A 26,974-nucleotide genomic window follows, 5' to 3' on the forward strand; every position below is an offset into this window, starting at 1 on the left:
CTCAATTCTAATAAAGATTCCAATTGAATCTTGAAGCTAAAATTACACTTTCATGTCATTCTTATTGTCTGCTACCTGATTATTGCTGTCCACTTGAGCATTACATGTACAAAAATAAGTGATTGATGATACAGACTGCTGAACTATTCTGATGTGTTTAATTACATTTTGAGTAAAGTCTCTAGGTTGATGTTACAAAAATGTGTATTATGGAGGTGGGCTACAAGCAATCTAATCTAACAAAAATTACAAGGGTTAGAAAAGGCACCTGTTTGCTTGTGAATTGCTGACTTTGTTTACACAGATGGTTTCAATGCACTACTGGAAAAAACAGGAAGTCACATGTCAAGGTTATCAAGCACGTGCCTGTCCCTTCACAGTGTTGTTTGTGAATCAGATCAGATGCTGACCACATGCAAATTCAAATAAGAACAGTCAGATAAAAAATCTAATAAGTAAAATTGGTAATGTCTGTTTAGACGTGTCAACATGATGTAAATATGTGACAAAGATAATATCATTTTGGACGAGGGGGCTCACCAGCATGAAAACAATCAGTTTTACAATATAAACAGAGAAAATGGTGGCCTTTATGTCTGTATTTGAGTATCTGGGCCAAAAGGATCAGCATGGACAGAAATCAAGAGAAGAACTCCATCAACAATCAGTGAGGTTTGACAAGAGAACCGAGGTGATCTGTGGAGCAGTGAGAAAGCCTGCTTGAAGAAAATGTTTTTATAGAACATTGAAGATTTCATATCAGAAGATCACCAGACCCAAGTTTACATTTATTATTTTATTAGAGACTACAGCCAATACTTACTCAATGTATTCTTTTTTATTGTCATTTGTTACAACCATTTCAGATCCACTGGGCTTCAGGTCCACTTGGTACGTCTGAGGAAACAATTTTAGATTTTGATTATATTCTGGCTGTTTAGATAAAAAGAGACTTGATGCAAACCACCACTAGAAACGATAACACATGTGACATAAAAAGAAACCCACAAGAAATGAAGATAGCAAGACTCGGTGTATGCCAAGAATTAGTGCTCGGAGTCACACTGAAAACACAAACAGGTATCCAGAAAGTAGCAAGTTTTCAGAGGAAGAGAGAGGATATCAAGAAGAAATGTTCATCCACTCTGAATTCTGAATCAATAACGTGACCCAAACTCCCACATTCCAGACTTCTGAAGTAAAAATTGTTAAAATACTTGATGAAGGTTTACTTTAGTGAAAGCACAAAATATAAAGGAAAAAAAATTGGTTTAAAATAGATGCGAAACGATCGATATTGTGATACGGACCTCTCTGTTTATTTACTGTACTCAGAATGCTGAAAACATGAGGCTGAACAACAAAAAATATATATATATAAAAAAAATATATATATACTGTAACATAATATAACATTCTCATAACCTGATTAATTTAATGGGGCATTTGAGAATGGAATGGAATGTTACATCATGTCATGCTTTGTTTTATGTTACTTTACTTCGTGTTACGTTATAAATATATATATATATATATACACACACAAATATTTATGTACCTGGCCAAAGTTTTCTTCATCTATGCAAAATCTGAGATCCAGCTCTGTTGGGTCATTTTCCAGAATCCATTTTAAAGAGTTGTAGTACTCACTATCCTGAAAAAGCAAATAGTTTTGCATAGGAAACTTGATTGAATTTAATGGACTCATAACTGCTGCTTACTGGATAGAATTTTTGACAATCTGTTACAAGAAACATGAAGGATAATGCTTTAGTGGAGACATCCCGGGATGGCAGAGCATTATCCATAAATGTTATATTCTTCATAACATTTTTATTCCAGTACACAATACAGTTCAGCTACTTCTGAAACAAAAACTGTTGCAGCTCTTTATTTATTTTACCATTCTGCTACCTTTGTAACACACACACTTTTGATGTTCACACATATATTACATTTATCACAAGAGAGCACCCTTATGGAGAGCACAAGAGACAACATTCTAAGAAATAGAATTTGCTTTGTGAGATATTCATTGTGATCTGCAGATGTGAAAGTAATAATGCATAAATGGTGCTGGAAGAATCAGCTGAAAAAGGCAAAGCTGGCTGTCTTGAACAGATCTATTGATTTTGGATGACAAATACACTTTTTATCAGAAACCTGTTCATCTCGGTGGGTTTACATCTACAACACAGTGCAGAAAGCACACACCACACATCATGTGATGTATATTCTACTATGGGTATTCACCCTTAGATGTCTGGCTATGCCACATGTTGGCATCACCTTGTAAGCATCACATGTGGCAGATAAGAGCACACATTGTTGGTCGATCAAAAGGAAGATTTGCACTACATGAAGTCGACCCTCAGTGACTCATTACTTCTGCTATAAATTTATTTCTATTAGCTAAAACATAGCTGCACATAGTACAAATACAGCTGAATCAACCAGAAGAAACTGCAGTGTCAGACATTATGGTGTGATTACGGTGCAAGCAGTAAGGAACGGCTCTCTGTCAGTCTGGTTTGATATAATATTATCTATGTGCTAGTGACTAGCATTTATTTGTTAGGATGGTTTGGAGCTCAGTGCCTACACATATGGATTCTATTGAAGTTAGTTCCAATAATATACCCACAATGTCCATCAGGGCCCACATGTGCTTTAGTTTCACCACAGTCAATCTTTGATATTCAACTGAAATAATTTTACAATAACAAATGGACAAAAGACATTGAAACAGCAGATGTTTACAGCAGCTCTCAGACGTGTATTCGATATTCTTACCACTGATTCCATATCTTTCAGTGTAATCTGCTTTCCTAACATCATCTTGTAAAAGGGCCTGATGAAGAAACCTACAAAATTAAACACACACACAAAAAAAACACTTTACTGATTGTGAACCAAATTTTACATTTACCATAAAAATCAAGGGGCGGCACGGTGGCGCAGTGGGTAGCGCTGCTGCCTCGCAGTTGGAAGATCTGGGGACCCGGGTTCGCTTCCCGGGCCCTCCCTGCGTGAAGTTTGCATGTTCTCCCCGTGTCTGCGTGGGTTTCCTCTGGGCGCTCCGGTTTCCTCCCACAGTGCAAAGACATGCAGGTTAGGTGGATTGGCGATTCTAAATTGGCCCTAGTGTGTGCTTGGTGTGTGGGTGTGTTTGTGTGTGTCCTGCGGTGGGTTGGCACCCTGCCCGGGATTGGTTCCTGCCTTGTGCCCTGTGTTGGCTGGGATTGGCTCCAGCAGACCCCCGTGACCCTGTGTTCGGATTCAGCGGGTTGGAAAATGGATGGATGGATAAAAATCAAGCTTTATGGTATGTGTACTAAATTCTTATTAAATATGGGTTAATTCTGATTCTGATAATTTTCCATATATGACCCTCCATAAATCTATCCCAAAAAATTTAATGGGATACATGAAGTCATCTAAAGGAATACTCCACACAAAAAGTATATGTTTATGTTAATTAACCCATGCAGTTTGTAGTGACGGCTGAGAACATTTTTTAATTTCTTATTTTTATGAAAAATGCACATAAAATTTCAGATACAACAGGGGCCAATGGCAATCAATGCTGGACAATAGCAAACAACATAAAAACATCCATGAACAAATCTCACGTTACTCATATCAAATAACCTGTGTGTCAAGTCATCCATTCGTATGCTCACAACACAGAAAATGCACGCATTTTTAGCGAAAATGTTAAAATATATTAACTCTGAAAAATGAAAGTAGTCCATAAACAGGAAGCCACCTCACAAAGGGTTGCACTTGTACTTCTGAATTAAAGGGCCGCCTCTACCCTTCATTCATTGGTCACAAGTTCTGTCTTGTTATGTCCATTCTCAAATGACCTCATAAATAATATGACCTTACAAATTTTTCTTGGCCATCACTGCAAACTTCATTTTGGGTGGAGTATTCTTTTAAAAAGCAATGTGACAAAAACATGTGACATCATAAACCAGTGGAAAAAAATTCAGCAGACATAGGAGACTAAAGTGGAACTGCCTTCAGCAAACCCGACAAATCAACACCATAGCTGCTGTCATTATGTTGTTAGGCTAGTAGGACTTTAAAACCAGTCAGGACTGGAAAATGTCCCGGAAAGTCAATGTCCCAGGCAGCCAGTCAAATTCCAAAAGCTGTATCCATGCGGCAGCAGTGCCGACCCACCATTCTGTTGTGTTTCACCTACTACAGAATTGTGTCCATTAGATGGCAAATCATGTAATGCAACCCTCACCTGGATTAAGAGGGCTTTGATAACGATGGACAAGAAACTTTTTCAAAACTTTTGCTTCCTGAAAAAGTTTGTGATTATGATAAGACAGTTTCAAGATAAACAACCTGTCTGTGTTTTATTGAGTATAGAGTGTTTAATCACTTAGTAAAGTTGACACATTGTATTAGTTCAATTGAGCAAAAAGTGCCCTGCTGTGAATTTTCGCTTGTACTGAGCATCTGATGCTTCTCGTTTCAGTATCCAACAACAGTCAGCTAGCCAGCATTGATGAACCCCACTTGCACTAATACCACTGTTCTGTTGTTGCCATTTCCTTGTGAAACATTTCACCACATCCGTCACCAAGATCAGCAGGGAAGGCCAAGTGTGAATGTAGAAAATTAATATTTGAAGACATGTTGCACTTTATGGTTTTGTATGCTTGAAGTTGTTGTGATTTGTGCATTTTTAGCCTGTGAGAATCGTAGCCTCATTTGCCTTTTCTTAGCTGACAGGAGTGGTACCCTGTGTGGTTTCCTGCTGCTGTAGCCCATCTGCTTCAAAGTTTGACATGTTGTGTATTCAGAGATGCCCTTCTGCATACTTTGGTTGTAACGAGTGATTATTTGAGTTACTGTTGTCAGCACATACCAGTCTGGCTATTCTCCTATGACCTATGGCATCAACAACGCATTTACTCCTAGAGAATTTTCCCTTTTTCAGACAATTCTCTATAAACCCTAGAGATGGCAGTGCATAGAAATCCCAGTAGATCAGCAGTTTATGAAATACTCAAACCAGCCTGTCTGGTACCAACTACCATGCCACATTCAAATTCACTTAAATCACCTTTCTTCGACATTCTGATGCTCAGTTTGAATTTCAGCAGGTCGTGTTGACAATGTCTACAAGCTTAAATGTGAGTTGCTGCCATATGACTGGCTGATTATATATTTGTGTTAACAAGCGGTTGAACAGGTGTACCTAATAAAGTGGCTGGTGAGTGAGTGTGTGTGTATATATATATATATATATATATATATATATATATATAAATAAACACATACACAGAGTATATACTGTGTAGAATTTATAGTTAACTTTAAAATTGTAGCGCTAATAAAAACTACTTGTCTACTCTATAAAAAATGCCAGGGCTTTTAATGCTTTAACTTACTTTTTTGCCAAGAAACATTTTTACTCAAAATATTTTCTCCTTATCCTTCTCTTGTTCTACTTAAAGTTGTCACAGTGATTCATTTAAACCATAAACCAAATATCTTATAAACAGAATGAACGTGAACACTTCAATAATGTTATCATCATTTAAAAATATCAAAAAATATAACTGACTTACAAGCATAATGATTTATTTAATTTTGTGTAAAAGTGCCAGCCTGTGTAATGTGCAGCCGTATTTAGCACCATCTGTGTTGTACCGTACATTTTATAAAGTATCATACACTCAGTGGTATGCATAAAGTTAACGTTTTTTTTCCATTGCCATTTTTGTTGTTTTTACTTAGCCAATTAAACTAAAAATTGATCTTTCTCACCCAGAACATTATATTTGAATATATTATCTTTCTTATTTAATAGAAAAGGGCAGAGGCCTTGGATAATAATCAGCTTCACAGCTCTTGAACCTTAGCTCAGTTTGCTGCTGCCTTTTGAGTGGACTTTAAATGTTCTCCCTGGGCTTCATCCCACAATCCAAATTCTTTTTGATGAAATGGTAGCTCTGAATTGGCCTGTGGTGTGGTAGTGGGTCCTGAAGCAAGAAATTAAGACAGACAGGTTTTTCTTTAACCCATCACTTTAGATGACAGCAGGCACTGGCACAACTATACCGGCTAACCTGTTTTTCAGATGTTCTACACTCCTATTTGGAAAGCTTGCATCAAAGGTAGTAGATCTCTGCTTTGAACTTTTAGTTTCAAATTGACCCATCCAGTTCAAATAAACGAAGCACTTTTCCTTTCCTAGCCAATGTGTACTTATGTTCCAGTTTTTCTCCTGCTTCCTTGTAAACATTAACTGGCCTTGAACCATGCTTGTTGATTTTGTACAAAGATGATACATCTTTCGTTTTATGACCTTGGGGATTAATGCAGTGTACTAATCACCAAAATACCAAAAAATAAATGAAAAGATAAAAATAAAGAACTTTATATGAGATGCTTCCCGTGTTTGCTTAATTACATATATAAATAAATTAGTACTAAATACAGCACAGCTCTGAAGTACTGTGCAGCACAAGCTGTGTACTGTTCGGTTTGAAACAATCCTAGGAGGACTGGTAGTAGTAGAAATTGTATTGTCACGTGGAAAAGTACAGTGTGCAACCAACAAGCAACATGATGCCACTCTCGGGCACCATAATAATGCATTAAAACACAGACCTTTATTAGAATTATTTGAATATACGATTCAGATTCTAGGTGTACTCTTTGCCGCTGTGACTGTGCTCTAATTACCTGAAATCTTGTTAAAAAATCACTTTATTGACATCTGGTGGATGATCTTGAGAAGGATGTAAAAATAACAAGCTGACAAGCTGGTTAAGTATGTAGATGACATACAAACTAAGTGACCTTGATGGGTGACTTCAGGGTAACAGAAGTCAGAATTGTTACAAATGATTTCTGACAGACATCTAATCAAATATACTTTTGTAGCCATAATACTTTCTCTATTTATACATGCTTTAGATTTTGATTTTACTTTCACTAACTCCCTATAGTTCATTCAGAATCATCAATATATTTCTAATAATAAAAGAAGAACAAACTTAAATTAGAAAAAATATGTGGTGTCTACCAAACAGGCTCAGACTAAACGCACTCATGATTTACTGGGATTGATTTATAAATCCATGCTTGTTCCGCTTTCAGGTCTCAGGGAGGCAGAGACCATTCTACTGAGCACAACTTTAAAACCCACTCCAGACAGTCGTAGGGCGCACTCAAGTAAGTACACCTGAGCTCACAGGCATGTCTGTTGAATGTGGGAAGAAACCCACAAGAAAAGAGAGAAGGGAAAAGCAGTGTTAACTACAGGGCAGGTGTGCTGTGAATATTGTCAAGCACTATTTATGTTAGTGAAATCAGATTCTAAATGAAAGTATATTTTAATATATTTTATATTAGGTGAACTGAGATGGCAGGAAAAGCTTCTTATGTGATTAGCTGATTTTATCTAAAGCAACTACACATGGCAAGTCAAACATCAACTGCAGTAATGAGAGGGTAGGTTGGGGATTCTGGACTTCCTGACTGAGAGACCTGGAAACAACATTTCCAGAACCACCACACTGAGCACTGGAGCCCCTCAAGGCTGTGTGCTCAGTCCATTACTGTTCACACTGGTGACTCATGACTGTGCAGCAACGCACAACTCTAATTACATCATAAAATTTGCTGATGACACGACTGTGGTGGGTCTCATCAGCAACAACAATGAGTCAGCATACAGAGAGGAGGTGCAGCAGTTAACGGACTGCTGTAAAGCCAATAACCTGTCTCTGAATGTAGACAAAACAAAGGAGATGATTGTTGACTTTAAGAAGACTAAGAGTGATCATCTGCCACTAAACATTGACGGCTCAACTGGAGGTTGTCAACAGCCCCAAATTCCTGGGTGTCCACCTGGCAGAGAACCTCACCTGGTCCCACAACACCAGCTCTTTAGCCAAGAAAGCCCAGCAGCGGCTCTACTTCCTGCATAGGCTGAGGAAAGCCCATCTTCCACCAGCTACTCTAACAACATTCTACAGAGGAACCATAGAGAGCATCCTGAGCAACTGCATCACTGTCTGGTTTGGAAATTGCACAATCAGGGATCACAAAGCCCTACAACAGATAGTGAAGACAGCTGAGAAGATCATCGGTGTCTCTCTTCCCTCCATCATGGACATTTACACCACACACTGCATCCGCAAAGCCACCAGCATTGTGAATGATCCAACACACCCATCACATTCACTGTTTACACTCCTACCATTAGGAAAAAGGTACCAAAGCATTCGGGCCCTCACCTCCAGAATGTGTAACAGTTTCTTCCCCCAAGCATTCAGACTCCTGAACACTCATGGACCCGACTGATATCTGATATATGTATTGTATACTGTATGTACAGCTGTATGCTGTACTACTGTATATGATGAAATGACAATAAATACTCTTGACTTGACTCCTGAAAAGGCTTTCCTCTCAAAAAACAATATTGCAGCTTGAATTGGGTTTGTAATACACTGACAGTTAGAGCCTGTAGCTTCTTGGATAGCAGGCCCTACATTTAATCCTTTTGCTTACTGTTTGCCAAAAACTGACTACATTGGTGTAGTGCTTAGAGCTTCATATACCTGAGCTCAGATTCCAGCAAGGCACTGATTGTGTGGAATCTGCATATCTACCTCATCCCTGTATATTGTGGCTTGTGGCTGTTTTGTTTTTGCTAACCAAATGCCACAGTGTTGCTTTTACATCTCAAAGACATGCATGTTAGGTTAAATTCAGATTTGGCCTCCTATGAGTTTGTGAGTGTGTCTGCTCTGTGACAGGCTAATGGTCCATGAAGGGTTAGCTCTGTGATATGACAATCCTAAACGGGACTGAGCTAATCAAAAAACAAGATGTACAACACATTAGAATTTCCACTTATCAATATCTTATTTCATTTCATGAATTAATTCCAAAGAGTAATAAACAGAATTCATTGATAAACACTGCATTTTTGAAATGCTAGGACTAACTTTAAGTACACAAAGATCAAAGATCTGTCAATGAAGTCCCCTATTTGATTTGCGTCTGAGATGGCCTCCATATGTAGTTTTCATGTCTGCTATGTGCTTGTGTGCATTTTCCTCTCATAATCCAAGGACACGTCCCAGTTTTAGCAGGTTGTGATTACAAAATACATAAGCTAATAGGCTTCTGGGTAGCAATCAATGGGTTAAAAAAGTAAGTATTTTATACATTTACGTTCACATTTCCATTCATTAATTTATATATTCATACAATCATATCACTCCTCCATAACACATTGCTAATTGTGGCCACTATCTTTGACTCACAACTAATGCGCTTCCTGAAAGTAAAGAGGCCCTCTGTCACTGGCCTTACATACAGTAATTAATATTCTGGGCCGGATTAAACATAACCTTTAAAGTATTGCAATGAATACAGTTACACATTAATGAGATGTTTAAAAAAGTCAAATGTAGAGAGGGAGCTTCAAGTATTTAAAACACAAAAATATTCTATTTTTGTGAAATATTACCATTAAAATATTTATTTCCACTATTACTCAGCCTCTATAACTTGCATAAATCTACATTTACATGCATAATTATGTCAAACAAAGGCACATAAAATCAAAGCCAAACTGATTTAAAGGTCCATCTCAACCAAATGTTTGTTTGTGCTGGAGGAAATCTTAACAAAATGGATTAAACTGTCAGATCCTGCCATATTACGACTTACTGAATATATTATGATTAAAAATTTAAATACATGGCCCACATCAGTAAAGTGGGACTATGGTTTAAAAGATACTACACATTCATTTCAAGATACAAAACAGAAAAACTTAAATATGTACTACATATATTTTGTATTTATATATACATGTATAAACTGCAAAGGGTTGTGTCGGTCCGTCATGTGATTACATGCAAACCACTGGGGCTAAAACCTTGATCTTCATCTTATGCAGAAGCTTATGATGTGATATGCACTGATGGAGCAAAAAATGGGCCCAGCAGCAACCTGCACAAACTGCATCAGCAAATTGATTGAGAGGGTGACACTGCAGAAAGAAAAAGAAGAGCTGCGACACCTGCTGAGCGTAAAGTAAATTGCAGATGCTGATTATGTCACAGAAAGAAGTTGATCTTGGTCTTAATTGAAGGCTCATTACATGATATGTGCTGATGAAGCAAAAAATGTGACTAGCAGCAACCTCTGCAAGGATACTGGGGTTTGTGTCATTCTTATAGCAAACTCTATAGGAAAACTGATCAAGAAGGTGACATGGCAGAAAGATAAAGGAGACTAGTGACATCTGCGGAGTGTAAAGCTAATTGTGGATGCTGATTATGTGATAGGCAGAAAAAGGAGGACAACCCTGGGATACGCTGCCTGCCAAGCACATGTGGCACAGCAACCTGCTGGTACTTGTACAGTACTTTGGTTGGAACCGTGATCTTGGGAGGACAGGAGGTCTTCATGTTTTCTAGTGCACGCTAAATGAATCTTATCCTGGAGAAGTTTATTAATGTTTTACATCTAAGATGTCTCACTTAAAGGTTTTCCAATGCTGTATCTGTCCTAGTGTCTATATAAGCACTAGGAATTCCAGTTTCTATATTACATCTTGCCAGAAGAAGGGGCCTGAGTTTCCTCGAAAGCTTGCATATTGTAATCTTTTTAGTTGGCCAATAAAAGGTGTCATTTTGCTTAACTTCTCACTACATCCATAATGACTAACACGGTACAACCCTAGTACTAGTGCAACATAAAATTCTCAAAACCCAGGTAATCTAGTTCAGGGTCATGGGTGGATGGAGCCCATCTGACACCAGGAATTGATCGTTAGTTGGGTGCCAGTCCCGTTCTGGAATTTAACTTTGTGAAAATGTCATTTAGAAACTAATTATGGTGCTGGAAGTAAATACTGAGATGTCACATAATACTGCTAATATTTAGTAAGGCGCCCTTTTCTGTAATACGTGTTTTGGGTGCCTTTCAGTTTTGCATGTGGTTAATGGTGATTTCCATTTGTTCTCCTTTAGTACAGTTCCTCCACCCCTCTCACTCTGTTTGTGCACCGCTTATGAATTTTAAATTTCCAGGTGCGCCAAAGGTTCTTCAGAGGGTTGAACTTGGGACACTGAATGGGTCAATCAAGGATTCTTGCCTTTTATTTTTTAATGATTGAGCCACTGAAATCTACATTCAATCTGCTCATGTGCTTTGCATCACAGACTAAATGAAAGAGGAAATTTTCCCCAGAGTGCCGTTTTAGTCTGGCAGAACATCTTTGTATTTATTCTCTCCTCTGCTCATTTTCTTTCAGTCCTTGCTAAATAGAAGCAATTGTATAGCATGCTGCTGCATCAATCTTGATTCAGTACAGTGGAGCAAGGACAGTTTATAAGCTTCAACCCAAAAATATCTGTTTTGATGTTGTATCCACAAAAAATGTAAATGTAACCTGTAATGGACTGGCACAGCAACCAGGTTACGCTTCTCTGTATGATCTGTGACACAGTTTAGTGCAGAATGATGAATTAATCTCTTAGACTTTACTAACCTACTAATAAACAACAAGTCATTCTTAAACGATCCTGTTATTTAAAGGTGTAATTACCTGAGGCTCAACCACTTGGAAGTCAAATGTTTATTAGAAAAATAGTTCAGCAATGACACTGCTAGTTTCTGTACCTTATCTCAGTTGTAGGACTCAAAAACCTACCATCTAACAGCTTGCCATGGAACACGGCCATTCCTGCTACCCGTCCAATAAATTTAAAATAAGACAGATGATCTTCGTTACAGAGGCCAGAGTTGGGATTAATCTGAAGTGTGTAGTTATCTCTGAAAAGAAAAATAAATTAAGAGCATGATTAATATAAACACATCCTAAAAAGCGAGACTGAATTGCGTCAGACTCAATCAAACCTGCCTCTGCAGCCCTCTTAGACATCTTCAAATAGGACCCTTTCAGACATTACCTCTTAAGTTGTATACACTGCATTGTTAAGTGTGGCTGCTATGGGAGCTGCTGACCTACTTAGAAATGTTTTCAAATAATCATGTCTTCAGGGTTTTGCCAAGAATAATGCTGGAGGGAGGAAACAAAGAAACTGGGACATCTTGTATGATAATGCCGCCTGACTCAAGGCTGAAGCATTTGTCTTTGACAGTGAAAGCTGGTAAGTACATAGACAATACAAAACATTTTCATAATTTGCAGACAGAAAATGATGGCTACCACAGTTAGGCAGTATTCTTCTCTTTCTGTAAAGCTATTCGCATACCATCACTAACAACATCCATCACATTAGTTTTTAGAGATAATATGGAAAGCAGAAGACAGATATGATGTAACATAGTCCTCCCAGATAACATGGCAAAACTCTCCAGACACCTGATAAAACAATTTGTTACTTTCTTTTTTTTTAAATTGATCTTACATGCACTTTTAGGGTTATTACATGTGTCAAACCTGAACACAGCGGCCTAAGTGAAGTATTACCACAATAAGTCACTTGAGTGGCACAGGACTCATTTTTCAGGTTACAGTAAAATGTCTTGTGATATTACAAAGTGCCTACTGCATTACCAGGCATCTAAGGAATGCCTTTCTGATACCTGCTATTCTTCTTGGTCTATAAATGAAAGGGTATTAGATGTAATCCCATGTCAGATTACAAATGTAACAGTATTACCAAAAACCAGTGGACCCATATGAAACCACTCTCTGGACCTTGGTCATATATGCTGACCAGAGATCTAATCATGTAATTATGGCCCACGTTTCTCTTCACAGCTCCTTCTCAATTTGTTTAACACACATTTAACCTTTCTTGCAGAAATTCACACATTTAACTTTTAAAAATAACAAAAACACATCTACAGGAAAAGGCCTGCTATAGTTATTGTAGCTAACTAGACACCTGAATTTTTTCTTCTGCAAGAATCCAAATTGTTGCTCTAATGCCTACAAATAAAGACAAGGTAAAAGATGTCTTTGACCAGTGCCAGTATGTGGGCTGAGCAGGTTTTCTATTAGATTAGCAGAAGGAGGTCTAATAATTCGGGAGGCCTGGCTGTTCAAATGACGTGTACATATACAACAGAAAGACAAGATGGGGAACTTCTTATGATCTAAAAAGAGACTTTTTTGCTTTTAATGAAAACCCTTCATTAAAAACTACTACCCAGCATATGAAGCTGGTTCTATTTGTGTACTAACCACAAGCTTATTTTAGTGATTTACAGTACTTATATGAAAGAATGAAACTAAACAGAATATGAAAGTGATGAAAAAATGCATGCACAGTCTGTCCAGAAAGAAAACACACTTTGTAAATAGGATGTCAACCAGCCAACAGAGTGGACCTGTGATGGTGGTGGTGTACTTTAGTGTCCTTCACCTTTAAAATCTCTACTTACTCAATCACACCACATCAATTAGGCATTGAGTACATGTGGTAGAGTGAACTTGCCTCCTGTGCCTTCTGCTATTTTTTGCAAGTGGAAATCCAAAGGATCTTGAAGAGCAACATGTTTCCATGAAATTCTGTGTGGAACTGGCAAAAACTTTACTGGTATTTTTCAGATGTAGCAGCAGCTTTACGAAAAGGATTGTTTAAACCGCACACAATGTTACGATTGGCACTGACATTTCAAATTGGAAAGACGATTTGATTAAAATCCCAAAACTAGACAGTGATCACGATGGGAAAGTGTGTAGTCTGATTTGTGATAATCGTCACCTAACTCTCCATAAAGTTGCTGAAGAAGTATGCATCAGTAAAAGTATGTGTCACACAATTTTGTCTTAAAAACAGCAGATACATCGTGTGGTGCGTTATCTTGTGTGAGGGATGGCCGGCCATATATTCCGGCCCACACCTCCAAACCGCCAGGTGGAGCCCTCCCAGCAGTATGGAGGCTCCCTGAATTCCAGCAGGGCCTCATGGACCATGTAGTTTTTATAAACTGGATACCATGGGGACCACCAGGAGCCGCTGTAGGGAGGCTTGCGGAATGCTACGTGCCCTATAACCCGGAAGTACATCCTGATCACATGACCAGAAGGAACGACGTGCTTCCGGGATGAAGAAAAGGACTTTTAACCTGACCCGGAAGTGATAACGAATCATGTACTGCAGGGTTAGAACCACATCCGGGTCAGGGGATATAAAAGGACTTTGGGAAAGCCCAGACGCGGAGCTGAGCTGGGAGGAAGGGTGGCCAAGTATCTGGGAGAGGAGGAGTAGGATTGAGAATTGTGTTAGTATTGGTTATTGTATGTGTAGTGTGGAGTGGAGGGTGCTTAGTGCACGGCGTTATTATAATAAAAATAATAAGTATTGCACGTTTACCTGGTGTTTGGCGTGGTACCTGAGGGTTCAAGGGAGCGGTAGCGCTCCCTACTGTTACACTTGATAGTTGACCATAAAGTGAACCATGTCACAGTTAGTTAGGAATTGTTAGATCATTCAAATGCTGATTAAAACTTTCTAAAACATTATAACACGTGATAAAACATGGGTGTGTAGTCACTGCAGAATTTTATTTGATCCTGAAGTTGAAATCCACCCTGAAAATTTGCCACAGGACCTTCACAAAATTCCACAAAACAATTTCCAGGACTCAATCCAGAAATGGAAAAAACATCAGGAACATTGTATACAAAGAGGAGGGGAGTACTTTGAAGGAGGCAAGTCTGATTAAGTTGTAAGAATATTAATGTTTTTTTTTAAAAGTTTGGTTTCTTTTTGGAAAGACCTTGTATATAGAAAATGAACAATTTTGCAAATACGGTGCCTTCAGACAGGTTCCTTCACATTTTACACATTTGATTTGTTGCAAACTTGTACTCAAATCACTTACATTCATTTTTTCCTTCATCAAGCAATACTCAATACCCCAGAATTACAGAGCGAAAACAGGAGTTTAGGAAATTTTACAAATTTATTAAAAATAAAAAAGCTGAAATGCTACTTTAACGCAAGTATTTAGGACCTTTGCTATGACACTTGAACTCTTGCTCATGTGCATCCCATTCTATTGGTCATCGCTGAGATATTTCTATGCCTTGTTTAGAGTCCACCTGCGGTCAATTCAGATGATTTCACAGAATTAGGAAAGGCACACTCCTGACTCTAGAAGGTCCCACAGCTAACAATGTCTATCAGAGCAAAAACCAAGCCATGAGGTTGAAGGAATTGCCTGTAGAGCTTCGAGAGAGGATTGTTTTGAGTCACAAATCCAAGGAAGACTACAACACTTCTGCAGCATTGAAGGTTCCCAAGAGCACAGTGGTCTGCATAATTCTTAAATGCAGTAAGTTTGTAACAACCACAACTCATCCTAGAGCTGGTTGCCTGGCCAAACTGAGGAATTGTGGGAGATGGGCCATAATACGACAGGTGACCAAGAACTCAATATACTTTTCTGGGTGAGCTGCAGAGAACCTGTGTGGACATAGGAGTAACTTCCATAAGGATAATCACCACTGCAACACTCTACCAAGTGACAGAGTCACCGGACGACACATGAAAGACCACTTGGAGTTTGCAAAGAGGCACTTAAAGGACTCTCAGACTATGAGAAACAACATTCTCTGGTCTGATGAAACCAAGATTGGTCTGTTTCCCTCAATTCTAAATGCCACATCTGCTTAAATGAAGTGATGAATAAAAGGTCTGAAAACTTGTATCAATATGATATTTCAATTTTTTTTTATTTTTAATTAACATGCAAACATTTCTAAAATCCAGTTTTTATTTTGTAATTCTGAGGTAATGATGAATGAATTTGAACAAACTTTAGCATAAGGCTGCAAAACAACACAATGTGCAAAACATGAAAGGGTCTGAATACTTTCTGAAGGTGCTATACAATTAGGCACACAAATGTAAAAGTAACCAAAAAATTTAAGAGGGAAAAATTGTCAGGCACTTAATTAAATTGGGAAATTTCAAGAAAAACCTTACCAGAATACATGACCTCATCAAGTTCTAGTGCAGCATTTAGAAAAACACAGCCTCATGCTCCCCATCCCCTTGTAAACCCACCATATTCAGGCACAGACTTACGTGGCAGAGTATTCAAAAAGGCCATAATAAGGATTAAACATTTCCTTGGACAGTAGAAAGAACCACTCTCTGGCTACTCCTCCATAATCGAGCCCCTTCTCTGATTCAAACTCAATCCAGAGTCTTGCTTTGAGGATGTCTGGTCTCTTTAGAGACATGATTCTTCTGTAAGATTCCTCAAATATGTTATTTCTGTGGAGCTTCATTTCAAATCTATTAGGGATATCCGCCTACCAGAAAAAAAAAAACACATGGTGGTACAGGAATTAAGAATGAAAATTAATATTGCTTAAATGTAACATGGAAATATTTGTTTTACTTTACATTACATAACAGAAAATGCTTGAATGAAACAGTCTTTAATAATGCTTTATTTATGGGGCCCAAAAATGCTTTAAACTAAGCGCCTTTAGAAATGGGCATGGGAAAGGTGCTATATAAATAAAATGTACTATATAAATAAAATGTATAATTATTACTTGGAGAAACTAACACTAACAACCTGAAAAAGGCACAACACATCTTGGCTGTCATCATGACGGCTCACCTGATGTCTTTAGTTCATTAGCTGTCCTAAGAAATCCCAGATCTGTGCTCACCCATCTGTACAGGTGCACACTGGCTTTATATTATACTGGTAGGACATGTGTTCAGCTCAAAAGTGCAATGTGTTGGGTGGTGAAGTTGACACAGAAAATGAGGGCATGCAGCCATGTTCTGCTCAGGTCATGGGTAACATACATTGCATTTAACAGACATTATATTCATTTTCTGCATGCGGTTGACATGTAAAACATGCATTTGCACCATCCCACAATCCAACTTCTATTATTAACCTAAAAATTGAATATAGCATCAATCATTTCTATTACTTACAGGTTTCTTTAATTTTTTCCTGAAGTAGTCATACTTTTGTTTGAATTCTCTAGAGTATGGCACTGCCTGTGGAGGACAAGACATGAAGCAATCAGTTGACATTTGAATTATCATATTAACATATTAAGAGGCTTATAATGCAAATGTATTAGGAGGCTAAATTAAATTTTAGAACAAGGAAAACTGAAAAGATTATCATTACTCAGATGTAGATTTAGCCAATGGCTTTAGGTTTAGGTTTAGGTTTAGGTTTCTTTATTTAGTCATGTTTACACAGGAAAACATGAAATTTGCCTTCTCAGTTGCATCTAATAACAGGTAACAGACAGAATGAAATAAAACAGACAAATAGAAATAAGAAAGGTTAAGGTAAGGCAGTTAGATAAAACATATTTATACCAAAAAAAAAAGGTAACAGGATATATATCAAAACCTTAAACATTATCTCCGATATTTCTTATTGAAAAATCATATGGCACTGGGAAGAAAGGAGTTTCTGGAGCGATTTGTGTGGGTTTTCAAAGCAACTATCCTTCCCGATTTACTGAAGTTTAGTTCTACATGCAATGGATGTCTGTCATCAGTTGAGATGATTTCCAGTTTCTTTAGCATTGCCCTCTGACACACACTAGTCAAATCATCTACATCAGCCCCAATAACTTTAGCTGCATACTTCGTAATCTGCTGGAGCTTTTTTGAGTTTTGGTTTGTCAGACTATTAAACCAGGCAATGAAACTGAAAGTGATCATGGACTGGATCATACTATGACAGAAGGACAACATGAGGTCCTTGTCTACTTTAAATAGTTTGAGTTTATGGAGGAGAAATAAGCGCTGGTTGCATTTAGAAAATAATTTTTTTGTATTTGTATTCCAGTTAAGATTGTTATCTAGGTAAGTTCCTAAGTATTTATATTCATTCACTATTTCTACTTCCTCTCCCAGAACTACAATAGGTGAACATACAGATTTCTGTCTCTTAAAATCAAATATCATTTCTTTGGTCTTTTTTACATTCAGAGTGAGAGAGTTTTTATTGCACCAGATTACCATACAGTCCACTTGATTTAGATAGTGGCTTTCATCCTCCCCAGATATGCATCCTATGATCATGGTGTCATCCGCATACTTAATAATGGAGCAGTGGTCATTGTTCTAGCTAATGCAACTTAACATAATATAACTATAGTTCATATATACTGGAGAATCAGCAGGTTAAGTGACCTGCTCAGGGTCACAAAGTATACTGGAGACAGGGGATGGTTAGGTGTAAAGTCCAAGCCTTGGCCACTACACCACACTGCCTTCAGCAGTTTAAAACAAATTATAAATAGCCTCAAGCTAGTCTGCAGGGCATAGAGCCGAGTTAAGTTCAATGACACAAACTCATTTGCTCCACATACAAAACAAATACCACTGGATTTATATGAAATATGCTCTCTATCTAATTTAAAGCATTGCAACTTGAGTTTTGCAACATTAGCCAGTCAGTGTTTTATACGCCGTCTTTCACAGTACATGTAAATCAAGGTTATAAAACAATCACAGCTATTATATTTTGTTTCAGTTATTTTATTTCCTGCCAACACCCTTTACAAACTGATTACAGAATAAAAGCAAGAGAACACAGATTTCTTAATAGAATTTCTTGATTCATTATATGTGATTTATCATAGTTGTTGATACTGCATCGCCAGGTATTGAGTTGAAGCTTTAGGCTGCCAGACTTTGTTCCTTGACATTAAATTTGTTCTTTTAAGTGATGAAATAATACAGAATATCAATAATAAGGAATGGACAAACGTTTAAGGAATACTGTATACAAGTCTGGCTATGAAAAGACCGCTTTAGTGCCTCAACATGTTCTATAGAAAAGAATTCTTATCTCTAATGAAAACAAAATATTTAGAGCAGAAAGAGACATAAAATGTCATTTTCCAGTCTTTTACCAGTAAAGAGTCTTCATATTGGAAAAGGCTCACCTGCTGTAATCAATGCCAAATGTCTTAAGTGGGCTAAGATTCATCTGTTACAAGACAGTACAACTGATGTTTCTCTCTGTGTTTCAGCTGTTTTTCCAGTATAAGAATGGCTGACTTAAAATGTTAACGTAAAGTGTGGTCTTAAATAGTGAATTTGTTCTCCAATATACAGCTTTGATTAATTTCTGGTATGCCAGCCTGTTGCACAACCTTCAGTAATTTATTATGTTTTACTTTATCAAATGCTTTTCTATAATCGCTATTGAATAAGGTTTTACTTCTTTCTAAAGCTCTTACAAAGTATCATAGTAGGTTATTATAAGTGATTTTAAAACATACAGCAGTAATGTGACATCATTTCTATTTGGCAGCTACTTACCGGGCCTGTGATGGCTGGATTCTGCAGTCTTGGATCTTCCCACTGCGTAATTTTACTATCTAATCAAGAAAGTAACACACTGAGTCAGGTCCTGGCATGTATGAGAAAACACAGTTTAATCTGCCCTGCACTTTCTAAATATCACAAAATACCACAGATAACATGAGACTAAACTGACTTAAATGTCATATGCTTTAATAAATAAAGGGTGCCTGTTGTAATAAACAAGTCAAGTCATGGTTATACTCAACAACAAAATATTCTTTTGGAGTTGACTTAGCTTCTGTGTTTCCACATACAATTCAAAAATTGAATTTGTTAAATGCAAACAAGCACCTGAATTGCAGGCCCACCTCCTGCTATACCTTTACAGTGCAGTCAGAAAGTATTCAGACCCCTTCACTTTCTGCACACTTCATTGTGTTCAAGATTCAATTTTAAATAGATAAATGTGACACTTTGGCCCATCAATCTACACTCAATAATCCATAATGACAAAGTAAAAAAATGTTTTCAGAAAGGTTTGCAAATTTATTGAAATCAGAAATTGTTCATTCTCATTCATAAAAGTATTCAGACCTTAAATTCTGTACTTTGGAAAAGCCCCTTAAAGCAACTAAAGCTTTAAGTCTTCTTGGCCTAAGACTCTAAAAGCTTTGCACACATGGATTTAGGCAGTTTATCCCAATCATCCTGGTAGGTCCTCCTCTCAACCACTGTTAGATGGGCTATGAAGTGTCTGCAAACTGCCATCTCCAGGTCTCTTCACACGTGTTCAATAGGGTTTAAGTCAGGGCTTTGGCTGGGCCATTCAAGGACTGTAAGAGACTTGTCCTGAAGCCACTCCAGTATTGTCTTGGATGTATGCTTCATACCTTTGTTATGGTGAAAGATGAACCGTCACTGCAGACTGAGGTCATCTGCACTCTGGAGAAGGTTTTCTACAAGGACCTCTCTGTATTTGGCTGCATTCATCCTTCCCTCTTACCAGTCTCCCTGTCCCTGCCACTGAGAAGCACACCCATAGATTAATGCTGCCACCACCATGCTTCACTCTGTGGATGGCATTAGGTAATGAGCAATGTCTGGTGTTCGCCAGACATAGTATTTGGAGTTCTGCCGAAAGAGTTTCAATTTTTGCTTCATCAGGCCAAACAATCTTTTTCCTCATGGTCTCAGAGTCCTTTAAATGGCATCTGGTAAACTCCAAGTGGGTTGTCATATGCCTCTTACTCAAGAGTGATTTCTTAGAAGGTCCTCTGCCGAGATGTTTCTCCAACTCTGAAGCTCTGTTAGAGTGACCATGGGGGTTCTTGATCACCTCCAACTCTAGCAAGAGTTCTGATGATTTCATACTTCTTCTATCTTCCTATTATTGAGAAAACTGTACTCCTGGGAATACTCAACACTTTAGACATGCTTTTATACCCTTGCCTCGATCTATGTCTCACTACAATTTCATCACAAAGGCCTACAAGAGATTCCTTGGACTTCATGGCTTGATTTTTGTCCTGACATGTAGTGTGAATTACGGGACCTTAAACACACAGGTTTATATGCCTTTCTAAACGATGTCCAATCAATTCGATTTTTCATAGGTAAACTCCAATCAAGTTCTTGACACATCTCAAGGAAGAATAAAGCAAACTGGATGCAACTGACCGCAACATGGAGTAAAACAGCAAAAGGTAGGAATACATGCATAAATGAGAGCGTTCAGTTTTTGATTTTTAGTAAATTTGCAAACTTTTCTTAAAACATGTTTTCACTTTGTCATTATGGGTTATTGGGTGTAGATTCAAAAATGTCAAATTTATGTATTTGAAAATAAATCTACAATGCAATAAAGTGTGCAGAAAGTGAAGGAATCTGAATATTTTATGAATCCACTACAGGTAGTCACTGACTTACGACCATGTTTGGCTGTGATGGACTTGTCGCAAGTCAACCTGAACATAAGACGGACTGGTTTATGTATTCAAATCTGACCATATGTATAGTATTGTATAATAAGTCCCTGTCATATTGCTTGTTTTATATCCTTTTTTAGAGTAATTATTACCACACTGTGTAGATTTTCTTTTTTTTTTGTTTTTGCTGATTACATTTTTGCTTTATTATTTTGTTTCATTATTACTGTTGCTCGCATGGGTGCCGAACCTTAAACAGCTTCACAATTCCTTCCTTTGTCTGTGCTATGTTACATCATCAGTGTGAGCCTCTCTCTGTGTTCATGGTTAACTGTGACAGGAGGAGTTGTACCAGCTGAGTCTGGGCACTCATATGTTTTCTGTTTTAACATTTCAGCCTGTTACTAACAAACTTTAACAGATATAGGAGAACAGTGTGGCAGTTCACATGAAGAGGCACATTGTGAGTCACAACGCAGAAGCTTCAGTGGTTAACCGGATTCAAAGCGAGACCACGACAGTGCAGTACATGTGGCAAACACCAGATACAATGAGATAACTTAAAGTCACGTATGATCACATTCACTTTCTTTCCTCCTTCATACTTCTTGAGCACCTTTGTTTTTGTGTCGAGATCAATTGCCATTTTTCTTGTAATTGTAAGACAAATATAATTGAACATAGCCAAAATTGCTGCAGGTAATGAACTGAGATTGAGATGAATGAGACACGGCATACGGAGTATGGTGAACACTGTCCTTTGCCTCTGACGCATGGTAGCAGTCGTAAGTTGAATGGTCGTAAGATGCATAGTCGGTGACTACCTGTATATACTCTCATGCACAACTGGAGTACCTCAGGATATTTTAGTCATAGTTTGTGAAACTGCACTGATGAACTGGCCTTTCGCTTGTTGAAGCAAAGTCAGAGGTATATTCTATTCCTGGTAATGTTTTCATGCATTTTCTTTAACTTTTAATCTTTAGTTGTACAGTAATCCCTCGCTATATCGCGCTTCGCCGTTCGCGGCTTCACTCCATCGCGGATTTTATATGTAAGCTTATTTAAATATATATCGCGGATTTTTTGCTGGTTCGCGGATTTCTGCGGACAATGGGTCTTTTAATTTCTGGTACATGCTTCCTCAGTTGGTTTGCCCAGTTGATTTCATACAAGGGACGCTATTGGCAGATGGCTGAGAAGCTACCCAACTTACTTTTCTCTTACTCTTGCGCTGACTTTCTCTGATCCTGACGTAGGGGGATTGAGCAGGGGGGCTGTTTGCACACTTAGACGATACGGATGCTCGTCTAAAAATGCTGAAAGATTATCTTCACGTTGCTACCTTCTGTGCAGCTGCTTCCTGAAGCGACATGCTGCACGGTGCTTCGCATACTTAAAAGCTCGAAGGGCACGTATTGATTTTTGATTGAAAAACAAACTCTGTCTCTCTCTATCTCTCTCTCTCTCTCTCTTTCTCTGCTCCTGACGGAGGGGGTGACGCAGCCGCCTTCAACAGCTTTGTGCCGCGGTGCTTCGCATACTTAAAAGCCAAACAGCCCTATTGATTTGTTTGCTTTCCTCTCTGTTTCCTTTGAAGAGGAAGATATGTTTGCATTCTTTTAATTGTGAGACTGAACTGTCATCTCTGTCTTGTCATGGAGCACAGTTTAAACTTTTGAAAAAGAGACAAATGTTTGTTTGCAGTGTTTGAATAACGTTCCTGTCTCTCTACAACGTCCTGTGTTTCTGCGCAAATCTGTGACCCAAGCATGACAATATAAAAATAACCATATAAACATATGGTTTCTACTTCGCGGATTTTCTTATTTCGCGGGTGGCTCTGGAACGCAACCCCCGCGATGGAGGAGGGATTACTGTACTCATCTCTCAGTGCGCTTTGCCTTGTTGCTAACATGTGAAGCTCAGTGCTATAAGCCAATAAATAAACTGTTATTGGGCTCATGACCAATGAATGGGAGAGGCAGTTCTTCAATTCAAATGCTCGGTAGCGTTTGACTGTGTTCTATTTTCGTTCAGAGATCATTTTCTGGAATTGGTTTATTTAATAGTATTTTAGTAAAAATACATGGTTTGGGATGTTATGAACATAGAACTGGAAGACTTAACATGTGGGTTATGCAACATGAATCACATAAGATTTTTTCCATATGATATTGTTTGCTGTTGTCCAATATTGGTCACCATAACTTGTTATCTCGCTCTGCATGGGGTGATTGAGAAATTAAAAAAATATTTTAGGGTTGAAAATTTCTTAAATATATTAAAGTATTTTAAAGAAGCATTTCTTACTGTGGTCTATGTAGAACGTCCTTCCATCAGCATGTACTCGCTCTTCCCAGCCAGGCTATGACAGGGAAAAAAATAGGTATATAAATATATTTATACAAAGCTGGCTAACCTGTAAAAGACAGTCAATTAGAGAAGTGACAAAGAAGAGACAAAGAAAAGTGAAAGTGTTATTTATAAAACATTATCAAGACTGACTGTTCCAAAGGTAGTGTTAATTACAGAGCTTGCTAGAAAGCCCAATATTGCACATTTTGTCCTTGAGTATTCATTTCTCTGCTGTAACATCAGCTGGACCACCACAGGTTATTTCTGGGAGCTTCTGGGAGATTTTCTTCTCTTGGCAAGTGACCACATAAAAAATGCACAACCACTATCGGAAGTCTCCCATGTACAAACATTCACAAAACAAAACAAGTGGATGCCTTCAAGTCTTTAGTTTATAAAGCTGAGGCAGGCTGATATTTGTGTTTACAGAAATATAACAATTATGCAGACTGCTTAGAATATCCCCTTTTACAATGTAGCTCTTGACCTGCCATAAAGTGAATTTTCTGACACTATTAAATTTCATATCATCAATAGTTATTGTCTATGTAAGTGGCAAAACATAACTAGTATGTTGCATCCCTGACTGTCAAAGTAAAATGACAAGTTATAGTAGCACTCTAACATATTTATAAAGAGTGGTCACCCATTTCCTTACATGTCTTCATGCTCCGTACACCATAAACTAAAAAACACAGACGACAGTAGCACAGTGCACTATATTTAATAACAATGAAATACTCAGGTTTACTTACAGGCAGAGGACCAAGGTCACTTGGGTCTAGAGATGCTTTAGTCCTCATATGCACAGGATATTTTAATCGTGGATCTTCCTGCAGTAAAAAAACGTAAACAAGCAGTCTGTTCAAAACACCTATCATCCACTGTAGGACACCCTAACGGACTTATTGGGGATGCAGAGATTCCAATACCTAAGATTTTGGTGAATTCATAATATGTAAAAACAAACAAATGTAATTATTAATAATATCAGAACAATAAACCTTATCTACTTATTTTAACAGCATAAAAGACGAGCAAGCAGCTGGTGCTCAGTTGATACTACTTTAGGGTGCAGGCTGCTCACAAATTCCTCTTTCTTTCTCTATGTGCACATACTGCTGTTTAAACAGTGCTGAGGATTGGTATAACAGAAAATTATATTTTATCTCTTGACTTAGACTGAAAATCCTGTGAATAAACAGACAAAGGCAGACCAGAGAACAGGACCGAGTGCACAGTCTTCATGCAATACAAACATCAAGCATAAGAGTCATACCCAAGTTGTAGTTCTAGTGTTGTGATCAATGAAGAAGGGCCGGCCATTAGGAGCTATTCTCATTTCCCAACCAGGGGGTAGAAAGCTCTGCTGCGTCTTGTGTTGTGGTTTGGGAGAGCTGTACGGAGATGGCTGTGGGGACTGGGGGTTGGAAAATGTGTCTTTTACAGTTCGATGAATGGGAACAGTGCTGGCACCCTGTAAGAAAAGGAGGTGGACATCATCTTTTCATTTAGGCTCTTCATTTTTTTTTTCTGAACTGAGTTAAATGCCACGTCTCTATTTCATTATAAGTAAATGCTAACTAAAAATAAACAGCAAATTATAAATGAATGCTAACAAGAAAGATATATGCACATTCCATTAAGGGACAAAGCAAATCCTCACTTCTCTGGTCATTCAACATAGGCCTTCTTGCTCAGAAAGTACATTTTACACTAACATGAAGTAAGACAAAAAGGAGAAGTCAGATGATGTATATGCCAGTCAGTTAAATTTCTGATTAGCATGGACAAAATATCCACAAATCTCTGGCAGCCTTAAATGAACTTGCCTTCTCAAATGTAACTCTCTTGTTTTATATATACAGTATATGTTAATAGTATTGGTTTACTACTACAACTTAAGTGCATACGTTTGTATTTAGTTCACTTTTCTTTCATCAAGACACCCATTTCTTAAACCCACTCATATTGCTCAGCTAGAAGAAGATTCCAGGGTGTGTCAGTATGTAGATATATATATGCTAGTTATGATCCTAATCTCCCCCAAACCTGGCCATAAACATCTGTGATTAAAAGCTCCATTGAGTTTCTAGGTGTAGAGAAGAACCTTCTCTGTTCTGAACTACAGAACCAGATAGCAACCTAATGGTAAAAGTGACACCAGACACAAAGATACCGTTCATTCCTTAAAGTCAAATTCTGCACTGTTGTTTCATATAAAGAAGAGTTACTTTGTTCCTTTTTCCAATACCTACAGCACAAGAAGAATCCAAACTACTAGTGCCATAGCTAAACTGTAAAAGTCTGTTATAAATGTTATAAAGACAAATTCATGTAAGACAATAACCTTTGTTGACATCAACGAACATCAAGCTTGTTAAAGTTTTAGTAATGACAGTTCCGAGAAAGAAAGGAAAAAAAAAAAAAAAAAGAATTTCCTGTGCTCAATTTTTTTTCCATAAACAAGGTTGTGGGGCATCACTGCCTATTTTTAACATGATGCCAGCGTGTGAGACCAGTAGAGGGCACAAACTCATCATGTTCTTCATCATGACTCAGTATGCTTATTTAATCACTGATGTACAGTACAGTATGCAGTATATACACAGTTGATTTTATTCAATAACAGTCACGTATTCTTTATGCTTACACACAGTATTCGTTTGCACTTACAACCATATACTTATTATACTCAATACTTTTTCACTGATTTCATTTTCCTTGAAACATGTCTTTAGGGTTGCATGGGGTTAGTGCTGCTGTGTCATCGGTCCATTACCCCAGGTTCAGATCCTTGTCCAATCACTGTGTGGAGTTAATCCCATATCTGTCTAGGGTATTCTCCAAGTACTTCTTTTTATTTCTGCGTTCCAAAATGAGGCACAAATTTCGAGCGTTGTTCTTATAGTTGATCCAAACAGAATAAATATAGTATTTCTTTTAAGTGGAAAAAACAAGTCCAACGTAGCCCACAACGCTTTTCAACAAAGCCTCCACTCTGTCATCTTTCAAAGACAAGGCTCCACAAACTTGTCAAGTTTTTTATGCTTTGTTTAAATAAAAGTATTAGTACAGTAATCTGCTGCTGAATCTTTCAAAACCAATGGCCAGTTTCCGAATTGGCGTTGTTAATGGTAGCAGTACAAGCAAAAGCTGAAAGACTTACTGTTATGTTGTAGCTTTTAATAATTAAGAAGAACAAAATGATACTTTTTATTTGACAGATCTCCTGTGTACTATAAAGGTAGTTGTTGTGGTTATCTGTGCTGTGATGAGCGTTTTACACTGACTCAGAAGCATCAGATACACATGAATATAAAAAAAAAAAATTCTAAAATGAACATAATGCTAGGATAAATATATTATCTTAAAAAGAATCACTATTAAAAGAAA

General features: G+C 37.7%; 1 protein-coding gene across 9 annotated transcripts in view; it reads right to left on the bottom strand.

Annotated features, from left to right (window-relative positions):
* Positions 1 to 26,974, bottom strand: part of nedd4l (NEDD4 like E3 ubiquitin protein ligase) — a 555,383-nt gene that overhangs the window by 22,841 nt on the left and 505,568 nt on the right. For all 9 annotated transcript variants that reach the window (XM_051928330.1, XM_028802511.2, XM_028802516.2 and 6 more), the window contains 10 exons: positions 24,858 to 25,055; positions 24,334 to 24,411; positions 23,534 to 23,588; positions 19,311 to 19,369; positions 16,950 to 17,015; positions 16,074 to 16,303; positions 11,717 to 11,838; positions 2,794 to 2,864; positions 1,559 to 1,654; positions 824 to 897 (listed from right to left, as the gene is read on the bottom strand). In XM_051928330.1, the coding sequence (XP_051784290.1) occupies positions 824 to 897; positions 1,559 to 1,654; positions 2,794 to 2,864; positions 11,717 to 11,838; positions 16,074 to 16,303; positions 16,950 to 17,015; positions 19,311 to 19,369; positions 23,534 to 23,588; positions 24,334 to 24,411; positions 24,858 to 25,055 (1,049 nt within the window). The remainder of the gene's footprint in view (positions 1 to 823; positions 898 to 1,558; positions 1,655 to 2,793; positions 2,865 to 11,716; positions 11,839 to 16,073; positions 16,304 to 16,949; positions 17,016 to 19,310; positions 19,370 to 23,533; positions 23,589 to 24,333; positions 24,412 to 24,857; positions 25,056 to 26,974) is intronic.

Source organism: Erpetoichthys calabaricus, chromosome 5, assembly GCF_900747795.2.
Source record: "Erpetoichthys calabaricus chromosome 5, fErpCal1.3, whole genome shotgun sequence".
Taxonomy (NCBI): Eukaryota; Metazoa; Chordata; class Cladistia; order Polypteriformes; family Polypteridae; genus Erpetoichthys; species Erpetoichthys calabaricus.